This window comes from Leucopleurus acutus (assembly GCF_964270905.1).
Source record: "Leucopleurus acutus genome assembly, chromosome: 5".
Lineage (NCBI taxonomy): Eukaryota > Metazoa > Chordata > Mammalia > Artiodactyla > Delphinidae > Leucopleurus > Leucopleurus acutus.
In genome coordinates, this window is record NC_139147.1 from 66,725,860 (window position 1) to 66,741,968 (window position 16,109).

The 16,109-nt window shown below is 42.0% G+C and overlaps 1 protein-coding gene across 1 annotated transcript in view; it reads right to left on the reverse strand.

Annotated features, from left to right (window-relative positions):
* The window catches only part of HGD (homogentisate 1,2-dioxygenase), a 45,587-nt gene extending 30,714 nt beyond the window's left edge, over positions 1-14,873 (reverse strand). The window contains exons 1-4 of the mRNA XM_082840045.1: positions 14,659-14,873; positions 9,021-9,092; positions 8,101-8,189; positions 4,078-4,183 (exon numbers count right to left, since the gene is read on the reverse strand). Of these exons, the coding sequence (XP_082696171.1) occupies positions 4,078-4,183; positions 8,101-8,189; positions 9,021-9,092; positions 14,659-14,673 (282 nt within the window). The 5' untranslated portion in view covers positions 14,674-14,873. The remainder of the gene's footprint in view (positions 1-4,077; positions 4,184-8,100; positions 8,190-9,020; positions 9,093-14,658) is intronic.
* Between the last annotated feature and the right edge of the window lie 1,236 nt (positions 14,874-16,109).

Below are 16,109 nucleotides of genomic sequence, written 5' to 3' on the forward strand. Positions count from 1 at the left end.
AAGCATTGGATTTGGTCTGTGATAGGTGAAAACATACCTACTATACAGGTTTCAGCTGAGAAGAACTGTCAGATGTGTATCTAAATATAATTTTCTCAGACTTTTTCTTTGAGTATGGAGTACATATTTGGAAGAGGTTACAAGGAGATGGGGGGGAAGTGATGAATGCAGATTGCTATGGTTAATTAATGAAGCATAAAATTGGAAAGAGATATTAACTTGTCAAGAAGGTGTAAATGAAAAGACAAAAGGATAGATTTTGCAAGAACAGTCAAGGTGTGTATCAGGACAAGGGAAGCAGGATGGCAGGTGTAGGTTACAGAGTGGGAGGAGGATAAACCTCTACCTTGATGGAGCTGGTGTCCAAAGAGGCATGATCGAGTTCTGGGGCACATCTGTCCCAACATGTGTGAGCACAACATTGAAAATGAGCAGGGGAAATACTGGAGAAGAAATATATTTGGTGGCCACTATGTAGAAAGCATCTGAAAGATTCAAAACAGGAGGAAGGTAACAAGTTCAAGGGAAAATGCAAAGCAAGGAAATGGGGAAGGGGAGAAGGAAACAAATGTGTATCAAGGTTCTACTAGAAAGCAAGCAGAAACTTCTGATGCAGCTATTTTGTTGCCTCTATATTAACTCAGGCTTCTAAATGCAGTTTCCTCAAACTTCTCTCTCAAAATGTATGTTAACTACTTATGAAATAATGAATTAACATGCACAACTGATGTACTTGACTCTCACATATGGGTGAGATTTCCATTTTCTACTTTGTTAATTTCTATAACATTTAAGTTTTTATAAGTATACATTACTTTTTTTTTTTTTTTTTTTTTTTTTTTTTGCGGTACACGGACCTCTCACTGTTGTGGCCTCTCCCGTTGCGGAGCACAGGCTCTGGACGCGCAGGCTCAGCGGCCATGGCTGACGGGCCCAGCCGCTCCGCGGCATGTGGGATCTTCCCGGACTGGGGCACGAACCCGTGTCCCCTGCATCGGCAGGTGGACTCTCAACCACTGCGCCACCGGGGAAGTCCCTACATTACTTTTATAATAAGACAAAACCAGAAAAATTCTATCAGAATGAGGTTAGCTTCCATGGATAAGCCACTTGTACCCCCAAATAATCATTGTGAAGTGTTGTATTCATGTTTTAAAAGATGTATTGATAGTAGTCATAGCAATAATAATATTATATAATAAAAGGATATTACTGAGCATATTACATATTACACATCACAGTCACATTTTCCTTAAAGGTTAGGTTTAAAACCTCACCTCCCCACCCCAAACAAAATGATATAGGTGTGGCTCCACTGTTGCCAACACAACCACGCACAAATCTATGACGATGTATAAAGAGATTTAGATAACTGTGTGGGTGATATGAGCAGGCAGAGGCATTGGAACTCCCCTCTCCACCCTATACACCACTGGTTGATAGCTACCTTAAGGGCTCCACGACTTGAATTCCCAAACATCTGCCTACAGATTTGCCTATAATCTCTCTTTTAGTCAATGCTCAATTGTTCTCAAATTTAGTGTGCATAAGAATTACCATACCAAGAAGCACACACAAAGCCATGTATCCTATACTTTATGGGTGATTTAAGGAATTTTTCAGAGATAATTTTGTTTGTACTTAATTTTTGTCTTACTTGCTGACTTTACAGCCACGCTGTTCCTTTGTATAGTATGAGATTTGGCTCTACTTGAGAGAACTGTCAGAAACTTAATTGGGGATTCTCTTTGCCTCCTGAAGAAAAGAATTAGAAAACTTACTGTGGTTCAAATACCTTCTCAACCTTCCAAAGCTAGTATATAATAAATGTTTAATTTTTAGCCTGACCAAGAATCCTATAGAGGTATAGGCAACCATCCTTTATTTTTTCTAATGAAAGGTGGAGTCCTATTATTAAGCAGTCAGGTCTATTTATTAATCTAAAACAAACAAGTATGACCATTGTAACTCTAAGAGAGAAATTGGAGAATTTGAGATGTAACCCATTGAGGAGTCAAGCAGATTCTCAAAGAATGAACAGTGACTTTGGATAGAATGATTTATGGCCCTTTGTGAGATGAGTGGGGAAGTAAATGGTTAAATGAGTATATCTGCCAGATGGGTTCCTAACCCCAGAGTATGGGAGAGAAGGATGTATGGGGTTGGATTAGGATCCCAGGTGAGACTCAGACAGGTAAAGATGGGGTCCACAGGTTGGCTGTGCAAACTGTGTCCAGCACAGGGCCCTGATCTGCTGAAGGGGAAAGGGGCAGTGTCTCAGCAGAGGACTGTGCCTGCAGGGTTGGGGGTTGGGCTGCCTTTTCCCATAGGCTCAAAGGCAATATATAGGCCAGTGGTAGACCAGGGAGGATGTCTGCTTCATGCACTAAACTTCACACAAGTTTAAGGGTCAGTTATTTAAACAGGATGTCTTGGCTTCAAAATGACTGTGAGATGGGTGATACTGTATGTTGCTAACTCACATATTTTTCCACTCTTAAGTCTTCTCCTCCTGTCCCTGTTGGAGAGGGGTGAGTAGCACTCAAGCAGATACTTGGTTCTCTGAGATTTCCATAATTAGGGAAAAGATGGAGCAGGGCAGGAAAACAAAAGTGACTCTAAATTATTCTGTCTTGTTCTACAAAAAGTCTGAGCATTTGAGGGAAGGGGATTAGCAGGTATATAGACCAAACATCTTGGCAAACCAAGAGGAAACAGAAGATTTCCTTGGGCTGTGGGAAGGAGTTGTGGAAGGAGAGGAGAGTGGAGGGAAGGGGAGGGAGAGAGACTGATCAATTTGTGTGAACTTTGAATACAGAGGGGACCCTTGAGCCCATGTCTTAGCAACTCCCAGAAGGAAGAAATGGTTGTGTGGCATGTCTGGGACAACAGAACTAGAAATGTCTTGTAGATGATTCCATGCCCAGGCCTGACACGATAGCAGCAGAACAATGGGCATCTCAACACTACCAAGTGAAAGAGGACCAACAAGCATGGCCCAACCCCCAGTCCTACTTTGGCATTGTTTAAAACAAGAGATTCTCAGGGAAGACGGAGACGAAGTTGTTTTCTGCCAATTTGGCAGATGGAGACCTCAGAATTTAAAAAAATACAAAATGAAAAAAAAATTACCTGAATATAAATTCTGAGATTTACATGTACTATCACTGCCCTTAAGTGAATATATCAAAATGGCTGTATCAGAGTCATGGTTCTTGCCTACTGTGTTCCAGGCACTGGGTGAAGCATGGTCACCACCTGTTCTGTCAAGTAAACTTCACAAAACAGCACTGCATGGCAGATGTCATGATTATCCCAGTTTACAGGTAAAACACTGTAGCTCAAAGACACAGTGACAAGTAGAGGGCCGGGGATGCAAACCCAGGTCTGTTTTCCTTCCTCCATTATGCTCTAGTTATCAGTGACATGTACCTAAACTCAGGGACAAAGGGAATACACTGGGGTGCTCAAAAGGTAAAGAAAAAAAAAAAGGAGCTCAGTCCATTATAGCAATGGGTCTGTCTTGTTACTGGAAGTAGAGTACATAAATAATACTGATATGCAGAGGGAAAGCCTGTCACTAGATCAAAAGAAGGAAACTCTTAGGCAAGGAATGGAAGTTCCTAGGTGACACTAGACTTACAGAAACCAGGTCAGACAACAAGCCTCTCTTCTCCATATCAGAGGCCTCTTTTCAGAGGCATAAGTATTGAATGTGTTTTCAATATGCTGTGGTGAGTTTCGATTAAAACAAACCAACCAACCTACGGATGTGTAGATGTATTTTCACGAGCCTATATAATTTCCATTCATTCAACTCATTGGAGCACTCCTAAAGCCATTAGGCTAGAAAAACGAAAGCTTATACACACACACACACACACACACACACACATGTGCACAGGCACGGTCAATCAATTCCAAAATTCCTACCCAAGTTTAAGCAAAAGAACAGATATACTTTAGCATTTATTTTAAAAATCTGTCTAATTCCTCAAAGACCCAGGTTAGACTTAAATGTTTATATTTAAGGCTTTGGATACGTGCTATTCTCCTGTGAATACAGGACCAGGTTACCTGGTTAGGGTCAGGATCAACTTCATCCCAGTTGTGAGTGACATGGCCTTGGTCAATGGATTCAAAAGGCTTGTGAGAAACCGAAGGTAGAATCCTATATAGCCAGCTGGGGGGAAACAAGGACACATAAGCCTTAGGGTGACGTTATGAGTGACGCACAGACTGGCTCAGGAAATACCATTAGGAAGACGCTCAAGTCAACAATGATCTGTGGGCTTTAATGTGAGAAGCAATGACACAGCATCATTTCTTAATAGCCACTGCTGCCCATAGCCCTGGCCTCTTCTCACCTTTCCACACGATCCATCACTCTTCAAATTGAGCCTCTAGCCCTTGGTTATTTCCATACTGACAAAAAAAGAATTGCCTTTCCCAATGACAACTATAAAGGAAGGGAAAGTACCTTGAGGGATATCTGTGCAGGCAAATCCACAGAAAAACATTAGCTTATGTACATATTGGATACTAATCCTTGCTCTGGCTCTGGAAAGTGAGGACAAGGAGTCCTACACAGATTGAGACAATATGGGTGGTTTCTTTGTCATTTTTGAAATATAAATCAATTTTCTTCTTTAAAATTATAGAAGTAATTCATGCCAGTGATAAAAATAATTCAAGTAATTTAAAAAGTCTCAGAAGGTAGACTTAGATGGCTTTCTCCTCCAGTTTCTTCAGAGCCAATCCTCAGAGACATCAGAACTTAACAATTTTCTTGTACATTCTCTAAGATATTTCCAATGCATAATAAGAAAAATTGCCAAATTGTTGTACCACTTTATTCTCACAACACTAATGTGTGAGAGTGCCTGATCACCCACATCTTTACAAATAGGGGGTATTATTACTAATTTTGGCCTTGTAGGTAAAAAATACTATCTCATTTTTATTTTGTATTACCATTATTATGAGTAAGGTTGAGAATCTGTATGTTTATTGGCCCCTTGGAATTTTTCTATAAATTACTTGCCCAAGTCCTTTACCATTTTTCTATTGGGTTGTCTTTTTTTTTTTTTTTTTTTTGCAGTACTAGGGCCTCTCACTGTTGCGGTCTCCCCCGTTGCGGAGCACAGGCTCCGGACGCGCAGGCTCAGCGGCATGTGGGATCTTCCTGGACCAGGGCACGAACCCGTGTCCCCTGCATCGGCAGGCGGACTCTCAACCACTGCGCCACCAGGGAAGCCCTGGGTTGTCTTTTTGATGTTAATTTGTAAGATGTTTAGGAAATTAACATATCTAAAATTATAAGAGCATCCATCTTTACTTTCTTATAGTACATTTCTGGCTTTGTTTCAGGAAGAGAAGACTCTGATGAAGGAACCCTGAAGGACACCAGGAGGAGAACCATCCAGAAGTTGAGAGGGACACTGAACCTCACTAAGAGGGACCCAAGTCCTTTCAGAGGCTGTTACCTTGACAGGGTACAGCAGGAAGAGGAACACCACTTGGGGCAATGGAAGACCAGACCTGCTTGAACAAGCTCTGGCCCTTTAAGCCCCAGGACAGTCTACTTCAGGGGGTGGAATTGACCTGGCCCTACACTGAACCATTTGGGAGATTAAAGGGCTAGCTAGATGTGTTCAGTTTTCTTTTGATTCCTCTAGCTCTAGGTGAAGTAATCTCAGACATTGGACTTCGGGCCATGAATTAACTAGGCCTCTCTAGGTTCTATACGGAATTGAGAACATGTGTGTGTGTATTTTAGCACTGGCTGTGTGATCCTGGGCAAGTTACAAGACTTTCTTGTTTGCTTTTTTTTTTTGGTCACCCTGCCTGGCTTGTGAGATCTTAGTTCCCTGACCAGGGACCAAACCCAGGCTCTCAGTAGTGAAAGCTCAGAGTCCTAACCACTGGACCGCCAGGGAATTCCCAAAACTTTCTTGATCCTATGTTCCTCATCCTTATCTCCTAGGATTGTTGTGAGGATTCAGAGTTTATGTACCTACAATGCCTGGCACACAGTAGGTGCTCAATTACTAGATGTGTGTTGAATTGTCTATCTGTCTACCCCTAATCATCTGGGTTTTTATGATGGTCCAGATTTCCTACATTCTCTGTGCTGGCTCTCACCTTCTCAGGACCTAAGGGATCAGCTAACTAATCAGATAAAAATCAACCCCTGATAGATATACTCTCTGATAGTTTGTGGGTGGGGGGCAGGGAGTTCCTGAACTCTGTGGCTTAAATGAGTAGTGACTAAATGTAGGAATTTCAGGCTTTCTCATCTATGGATGGGGCTGGTTCCATCTTCCCACTGGGGATTTTCAGCATTTTCACAAAATTCTTGTGGATACCTTTGAAGAGTTCTAAACAGATGGGTGAACCATGCCTAGTGTCCCTTGTTTTTTGGCTGAGTTTATAAAACTCCCCAGGCAGCACTACACTGCCCTGGACAGAGATTTAATTCTGATTCAGGGAATGGTGCCAGCATCTTAATGAAATGCCAACAGCTCCTTTTCAGCCTCCTGGAACAGAGCTCTGCTCCTGCTGACTGAAGATATTGCTGAATAATGGGGGCAGGCAGCAGAATCCGGAGTCCAGGTGTCCAGTTAGTGAATGGGTCATAAAGTCAAGAACATAGTCATGGAGGCCAGGCTGTCATAAATTAGAATTGACAGGAATTGTCTGTGTGCTTACCTTACCTTGGCTATCTGGGCTTGCAGAGAGAGAGAGAGATGATTAAATAGTGATAGAATTAATCTTGATTTGACAAGTATGGGAAACTATCTCTTCCCCCTCCATGTACAGATCTATCGAGAGGGAAGCAATATTGATATTGACATGGTAGCATAGCACCTGCCACTCAGTTTTCCGACAGCCTTCTAGGGATACACTTTATTGGAGGGAGACACTCTGCTACTGTGGCAATAATGATGATGATAATAATTGATGTTAATTGAGCACTCACCATGTACCCGGCAATGTGCTAAGCACCTTACATATGTTCTTTCCCTTAATCCTCATCACAACTATGAGATAAGTACTATTATTATCTCTTTTACAAATGAGAAACCAGAAGGCTCTTGGAGGGTACATGACCTGCCCAAGGTCACACAGCTGGAAAGAGAAGGAAACAGGATTTAAACTCAGGAGGCCTGCCTCCAGAGTGGGCACGATTAACCCCTAAGGGAAACAACCTATCATTTGTGTGGTCCATGGTGCTTTTGTTCTCACTATCTCATTTACTTCTCAGGAGGACTCGCTGGAGACAAACCCAATCACCTTCCACTAAGCAGTACAAGACTGCCTGCCCTCCTCCCCCTAACTCCAATATAAGCAGCAGCCCTCTACACAGGTGTTCTATTCTGAAATTCCCATAATTAGACACTGCTTGTTTAAGTCACAACACTCAACTGCTTCCCTAAACCACAACAGGTACTGCAACCAACCTGCCCCATAGGAGTTAACCAAGAGACTGAGTTCATTGACCTGGCTTGTAGGATTAGAGCAAACATGGATCATGACATGTTGTGCTAATGAATGTGCTGGTTTCCAGCAAAGACAAATTCCGAGGAGAAAAATCCTTATTAATTCAAACCACCAGGGGCCATAATACATGACCTTTCATCTAACCGAAGCTTGGATTATCCAACGTTTTCATCCAAAGAACATAATACTTCTAGTCAGCTGAGGAAGATATTGCACTGAATCTTCTATAATTTTGAGTTAATCATTATAAAAAAAACTCCCAAGTAAATCAAAATTCGGAACTCAACTGCACAATCCCAGGGGAAGGCCAGACTGTGAGGAAGACTTTCTTCTGAGTACAAGCAACAAATTGTAAATGGAACTAGACATGTCTGTTTTCTAGGCTCTGTGCAGCTGCTCTCTCCCCTTCTTCTATCAGTCACTTGATTCTAGCTGGAGATGAGGTTCATCCTCCCCTCACTATGACCCAGAGCACAGCCTGTAAGAAGCAGGATCTTGGGCAACCCTGGGAGGCTGTGGCCCAGGTATAGGAGGCAGCACTAAATACTAGTCATAGCTCCCATAGACCGCAGGTCAGAATTAACCTAATCCTTTTACCTTCTTTTATTGCTGCTCCGTGGACAAGTGAAAGCTGATCCTGAGAGCTGCTCAGCATACAGATTGTAAGGGCAAACTTGAGGATTATTCTAAAACAAAGGAGGCAATAAATGACATCACTCCATCAGAAAAGCATTCCACCTTCCCATCAAACAACTCAGTGGGGGAATTCTGTCTTGGATGGCGATGCTCTGAGCCACTCACTGCACATGACCATCTCCAACCCATATGTCCTTCTTGTAATAATGTTTTAGGTGACTTTCCTCCTTGATTAGAAAAGTAGTACATGCTTATTGTAGAAAATTTATAAACTATAACCCATTATCTCACCATCCAGAAATAACCCAATGTTGACATATGAGTATATTTCCTTCCATTCTTATCCTCCAAAATGGCAACGCTATGATATGTGTAGTCCTGTTAATAATTAGCACTTAAAAAAAAGAGGAAACACTATATCATGAGCATTTTTTCATGCCATGAAATATTCTTAAAATTTTTTGACAAAATTTTTGTTTGCCATATTTTTGCTATCTTAACCAACACTAGTATGAACATCTTTGTGCACACATTTTTTTTTTTTTAACAAGGACTGATTATTTTCTCATCATTGCCATATCTTATGCTGTTCAAGGGAACTTTAAGGAAGTCCCTTAACCCCGGACCTAGGGGATCTTCTTGAAAGCCTTAAATTTAATGTTACTTTTTTGGGACTAAGTGCTTTGCCATAGGTAACCATTATCCAACTTTAACTTTGTATTGTCATTGTTCTGCATCCCAATTGTCTTAATGATTTGTGAAACTCCTAGACAGTTCACAGGCTAATTTTCAAGATGGTGGGTAGAAGCACTTGGCCTGAAAGCTGGTCATTCATTCCTATAATTCAGAGTTCTCCAAGCTGATATTCTATTCACTCATACCTGTCCTTCTGGCAGGGCACCTGGGCAGCGAGGATCCTCTGAGGCACACTCATTACCGAATCCAGAAATGTACTGCATGTGACAAAGACACAAAGGCCACCATTAATGGGATTTAAAGAGTATTTTGCTATTTTGACTGTCTATGAAGGTAAGAATTTCTTTATGACATATGTTTGTGTATCACATTCTATACATAACATCTTTGCTATGACTTGGCATGTGAACCATTTAGGAAAGATAATTTCTCTGTGTGAATTTTAAAGACCACCAATTAATTGGGAGAAGAGTGCTGGATATTACATGGACTTTCCATCCTTAGCTGTACTTAGTTGATTTATGGGCTTATTCTTAATTATCCCACTCCAAGAACAGGTTCTTTAATTCTGGACCCATCAGAGAGTTCCTGAGAGGGGAGATGGCTCAGGCATCACCTCAACTCCAGGTTAGTAAGATTTGGCTGGCCTGGCTTGCAACCTCCCTGAGGTTGGAGCTCCACTTCCCCTTCATATGATGAAACAAGTAGCTGTAAAGAGTGTGTGGATCCAATCTGACAGCAAAACCCTTGAGAAAAAGCCCTCCAACCAGCCTCGCTGCAGGCAAAAACCTATATCATCTGGCTCATCTATGGAGCACCTGTAAATATATTTGCATCTATGTGGATATAGGAAAACAATTTTTGAAGATATGCGTGGTTTTCAGGAGAATAGCCAGATCTGTCCTCAGTGGCACAATGGAGTTCATTCTGATTGTCATCAATTTACTTTTCATCCAGAGGAATAAAAGGGAGTTTCTCAATAAAGTAAAGTGTGCGGAGCCCCTAAAACTTATTTTGACAACACTTAAACACACCTGTGAGTTCTTGTTCACTGTCTGGCTTCTCTGCTAGTTTATAAGCTCCATGAAGGCTGGAACTATGGCATCTTGTTTACCTCTATATGCCTTGTGCCTGGTTTATAGAAGGTACTCAGTAGATATCTACTGTTTGATTTAGTTTTTCCCTTACAGCCTGTTCTATTCTATTTATTTATTTTTGGCTGGGTTGGGTCTTCATTGCTGTGCATGGGCTTTCTCTAGTTGTGGAGAGTTGGGGCTACCCTTAGTTGTGGTGCGCGGGCTTCTCGTTGCAGTGGCCTCTTGCTGTGGAGCACGGGCTGTAGAGCGCAGGCTCAGTAGCTGTGGCACACGGGCTTAGTTGCTCTGCGGCATGTGGGATCTTCCCTGACCAGGGCTCGAACCCCTGTCCCATGCATTGGCAGGCAGATTCTTAACCACTGCGCCACCAGGGAAGTCCCCCTTAGAGCCTATTCTAACACGAGTGTATGTATCCTGATCTAAGTAGGGTTAGAACCCCCTTTTCTCTAACTTAAACATCAAAAAAAAGGCCATTTTCTTCCCATAGTTGTTCCTCATAAATGTATCAATACTTAATTTTAGCCCACGATAATGAAAGTGCAGCGTCACTCAGTGAGTGAAATGCCACCATCTGAGTACATGTCTTTAAGAGATATAAGAAGGAAGTAAGTGGGTGGAGGATAAACCCTCCAGAATTCTCAGCAGCTTGGAGCAGGATGAGATTGATGTAACACACCTGGATGTGGGAGCAATGATCAGGGCAACAGCTGCCCATATTTGGAAGGAATATCAAATGTGAAATGTTATGACCTAGAAAGCAATGGAAGTGAAATTATTCTTTTTTGCCTCCAGACACAGTATTTTTTTATATTTGAAAATCTATCAGCACTAAAAACAGTGTGTTATATTACACAGAGATTGGTTAACAGCAGCATGCAATCTGGAATGATTTCCTTGGGGAAAGGGCAGAGACCAGCCAGCATTCTGACTCTCCACTGAATACAATTTTCTTCTCTCTAATGAACCTCATGCTCACCATCAAGAGGATTGAATCTGAGCTGCTGAGAAATGGTATTGACCCGAAATTATCTTCAGTTCTGTAGAATGGAATTGCAGACCAATCTTGCCTGAAGCCACTGAGTACCTCACTGGCTTCACTTTGTTCAACTGCAGCGTTGTTTCCCTCTGCAAAGGGAGGCAAGAAGGTCTGAGGCTGAGCTTTCTGGCAGGAGTGGGTGGGTTTACTCATTAACCTTCTCCATTCTTTGCAACTGCTGGCCTCAGAACAGAGTCCAGGGTTATTTGTACGTTGGGAACAAAGGAAAAGAGACTTACTATATGTAATTTTAAAGCATATGCTTCAGACTGCTTTAAAAAGTAGAAAAGAAAGTAGAAAGAACAGCTGGTGCTTTGGAAGGGAGCCATCCAGCTCAGAGAGAGGTGTGAGTTCTGAATCGGTTTCTCAATCTTAGCTGAGGTGCATTGGCTGAAGAGGGGGATGAAAACTGCTGAGTCATTCTCAAACCAGTTGGTTTTTCTAATCCCCTGAGAGAAAAATTGCAGATGAGTTTGTTAGAGTTTTAAAATATCATGTGCCTTACTGCTGAAGGTATCAGAATCAAGGAAGCAGTATTCTGCAGCTGCTTTCCCAAGGCTTTGAGATCAAGGACAGAATCTGAACTCTGCTTATATCAGCTGTGAAAATCCAAGCTTTCAACTCCAGCTGGTTCAGTGACTATACAAATATACCTTATGCCGAAAAATTAAAAATAAAAACGTCTGACATTAAGCAAGTGTGTTTGTATGCTTTCTTCAATCCAGATTTCTGAATAATTTGCTCCCACATAGAAACAATTTTGTTTCCTTCCAAGAGAATTATACACATCCTTTCTAAATGAAAGAACAAATTACTGAGGTCCATGTAACTTCAGTACCATCAGTTCTTTGGCAGCTCCCTAGTGTACAGCTTTCTAATTTTCACCTGGTCCCCAGGATATGATTTATTTGTCAGAGTAGTTTTATGAGGTGCTTTCTCCTGACTCTGATTCTGGGTAACACCCTGATGGGACGAGCAGATACTATACCTCACTTCCTTTTCCTGGGCATGAGGGAAAGAGAGAGAAGTCAGGGTAGAGATAGAACTATAGCTACCTTTTTCTCCTGTGCAAAGAGTCCAGTATTTCTAGTTAACCTTGATGGGAACATAGGATATAGATTGTTAGGGGAACTTGAAGATTATTGCAAGTAGGCTAAACTGCGGTAGGCTGAATAATAATGCCCCAATGATATCTATGTCTTAATCCCTGGAACTTGTGAGTGTTCCCTTATATAGCAAAAGAGACTTTGCAGATGTGATTAAGTCAAGGATCTTGAGATGGGGAGATGTCCTGGATTCTTTGGGTGCGCCCTAGATGTAATCATAAGTATTCGTAAGAGAGGGAGGTAGAGGAAGATTTGATTATAGAAGAGGAAAAGGTGATGTGATGATGGAAGCAGAGATGAGTGATGCACTTTGAAGATGGTGAAAGGGACCATAAGCCAAGAAATGCAGGCAACTTCTAGAAGCTGGAAATGCAGGGAAATGGATTCTCCCCTTGAGTCTTCAAAAGGAACCAGCCAACACCTTGACTTTAAGCCCAGTGAAACTGATTTCAGACTTCTGACCTCCAGAACTGTAAGAAAATAAATTTGGTCATTTTAAGCCACTAAATTTGTGGTAATTTGTTACAACAGAAACAGGAAATGAATACAATAATTATGTAGACCAGGAGGTCCCATCTCTGGCTAATTAGAATCACCCCCAAAGCTTGTTAAAAACAGACCCATACCTAGTGAATCAAAATATTTGGTGCTGGGGCCCGAAGTCTGCATGTTAAACAGCTCTCTTTTTTAGAAATGAAGAAATCAAGACTTGTAGAAGTGGACTTGTAGAAGACTTAAGAACATTGGGTGGTTCATTTAAAATTTAATTTTACTATTTTATCTTTTGAACTTTCTTCCCCCAGTTGTGCTGCTTTTATGTAAATGTGATTTCATTTGAGGCTTTGTGTTGACATATCCATTAAAAGGAAGAAATAAAAGCAGAGAAATATTTTTTTTAACTTATAGTGTGTATTGATTAGAGTGATGCAATCTGGCTTTCTGTGTTTGGATTTGTGATCTGTAGAGCTAACCTTTCCTTGCAGAGATTAGACAGCAGGCTGGGGAAAATGCCTTTGAAATTGAGAACAAAGAGCAGCATGCAATTTACGTTGGTGTGCTGGTGCTGTGCATAATAAGTTGCTCAAAAATTTCAGCAGGATAGGATTTTAGATATAATTTATTTATAAATGGTAAGGATGTTTCCACCCCTGCTGAACTTCCCCATAGCCTTTTCATCAGGAAATGAAGTTTTTATGCACTCCCCCTCTTCTAAGACTTCAACTACCACCATTGATATGATGACCTCCCATATCTATTCTCCTAGCTCTACCCCCTCCCCTGAGATCCAGATCCATACATCTGACCACATCCTGGGTATCTCATCTTGGCTGTCCCTGCAGCAACCCAAATTTAACTCTTGGATCCCAGAACGTGCAGGGCTTTCTGTGTGTGCTGTGCCTTTGCACTTGTTTCCTCTAGCCCCTTTTCAGTTAAGTCAATTTCTACATCTCTCCTAAGACTCAGCTTAGGAACTGCCTCCTTCAAGGAGTTTCTCTGGGCTCCACCTAGTCCAGATTCAGTTCCTTTCCTATGTTAATTCATGGCATCATGTATTAACATATAATATTTGCCGAATGAAAGAATGAGAATTCTTTCTCAGTCTTTCTAACTCTTGATCAGGCATAAAGAAGCAAACTCTTTTACTTCGGTGTTGAGTGGTTTTAGGACCCCTGTTAATTAGGGAGATGTTTGATTTTCAAACTCAGCATCAGTTGAAGGGCATTCAGAAAGTGCTCAAACCCTGGAAAGAAGCCTGGAGTCTGGCACACTTGGCTTGAGTCAAGATTCTGGGCAGTTCTACTCAGGTCCACATGCATGTGTTGGGCACTGATGCCAGCCTGGGGTGGACACTAGGCATAGTTTTAGACATTGGCCTTAAGGCACTCAGTCTAGCAGATGCTACTAAGGCTCCTTTTGGAGCCTGGGCATGGATTCAGACAAACCCAATTTCTAATCCAGTCTCTATCACCTATCAGCAGTGACCTTGGGCAAGTCACTTAATCTCTCTAAACTTTATTTTCCTTAATGGTAAAGTGGCTACCTCCAGATTTACTTTGAAGATTATGAGTTAATTCATTAGTACCACATAACCCACACATATTTTTCAATTGAAGATTAAATAATAAAAAGGAATTATTTCCTAGAGGAAGTGCTAGGGTTTCTACTGGCCAAGCGCTGATTGTGAGCCTCAAAATAACTGAATAGATTAAACATGCCTAATTGGTTGGCTGGAGGCTGTCCAGGAAGCTGCAGCATCAGGAAGGTGTGGGAGAGTAGGGGCTGGCAAACAGACACAGTGAGAAACATGTCTGTCCATGGTGGAGGAGAGCCCTTATGACGTCTACAGATTCCCAAGACAATATATGAAAAAAGCTAGGCAAGAGATGGACAGTTAGGCCGTCATCTCTTTTATCATCCCCCAGCCCCAGCCATGCTTACGGACACCATGGCGAAGCCTCTGAACACAACAGCTTGGACGAGGGCCTCTCTAAGTTCTTTCTGACTCTGAAGCTCTGGAATTCTCAGACACTTCCATGAGTTGTGGCTGAAGAAGCCACAGCGAAGTGGCCAGATAGTTTCTTACCTTCAACTCTGCCATTTTCCTTCTGCTGCAGGTGTGGCGATTTCAGGAAACCCAGGCTCAGAGAGGGTATGAAGTCAAAATGCTTCTGTTTCTCCTTCAAATCACCTCTGGATGTTGTTATTCTACTGCTTCACTGTGCTCGCTGGTCAGCTGGTCGCTCAAACTAGCCACAAGCATTTCCTAACTGCTACACTAGGGAGAAAGTCCAGCATGCTTGTTTCCAAACTGCTTACACAACTGTCTTTGGTTTTGAAACCCGGGCTGTTTCTGAAGAGTTTGCAGAGGCCTGTCTCCTCTTCACCCGAGGTAAATGTTGACCAATGATTTGTTCCAGTTAAAAGAAAGAGGCTTATGACTAAAGGCAGAGAATCTAAAGCTCTCTGCGGAAGGAACTGTGGCGGTTAGGGCCTGCTGTGTGAGGTAGAGGCTTCTCCACTCAGTCCCGACTGAGGCTGGGAAGGAACAGGGTGGAGTGTTCACTCTCTGGAGAGCAGTGAGAAAATGATCCGTGCTGTGACACAGGCGTTTTCACGCAGCTACCTGAAGCAGGGACAGGGTCTGGACAGCTCTCCATACCTGCTCCCAGGGATGAGCTGGGTGAACAGTTCAGAGCCTGAAGCATTTCGCTTAAAGCAAACTGAGATATTTACTATTGCTCCTCTTAATTTCTTAAATGTATTTAGTGTTCTTATAAATTCTTTAAGAATCTTATTTCCTAATGCCTGTACCTCTCTAGAAAGAGACCAAGGGATTACTTTCCAGCCACCTTTTCCATGACTCCCTTGTCCTTCATCTTGGCTACTCTCCTTAGCCATGGTCAGGTTCAACTTCATGGCTAATGGCATTCAGGAAGGAAGAAACCATATATTGAGAGCTTGTTCATGCCAGATTTTCCCACAGACATTACCTCATTTAATTTCACAAAAACAATCTTTTAAACTAGGCTTTATTATCATAAACTCAGGTGCAGCAGAACAGGCAGGAAGTGTAAATGGGTAAAGTAGGCTAGGTGATTTTTTAAGATATGACTTTTATACACGAAGCTCCAATTTTTAAACATTGGCAACTTAAACAAGTGAATGGATGAATGAATGAATGAATAAAGCCATTGTAATAGATTGCAAATAATGCCCACAGATTCCTTTCATCCTTGTATGTATGCCCCTTTGCAATGTGACTTTGCTGCTCCTCCCAAAATGAGACGGAGTCTTACCTCCTTGAATCTTACTTTGGCTAATAGCAAACACAACACAAGCACAGGTTTGAAAAATGCTGTGCCTTACGATTTGCCCATTTCTTGCTACTTGAGACCACCATTCAGAGAAGTCAGGCTAGCCTCCTTGAGAATGAGACCAAGAGGTCCAGGCACTCAACAGCCCAGCACTAGCTGCCAGATGTGTGAATGAGGCAATGCGGCTGCCAGATGACTGCAGACACGTACGTGATCCCAG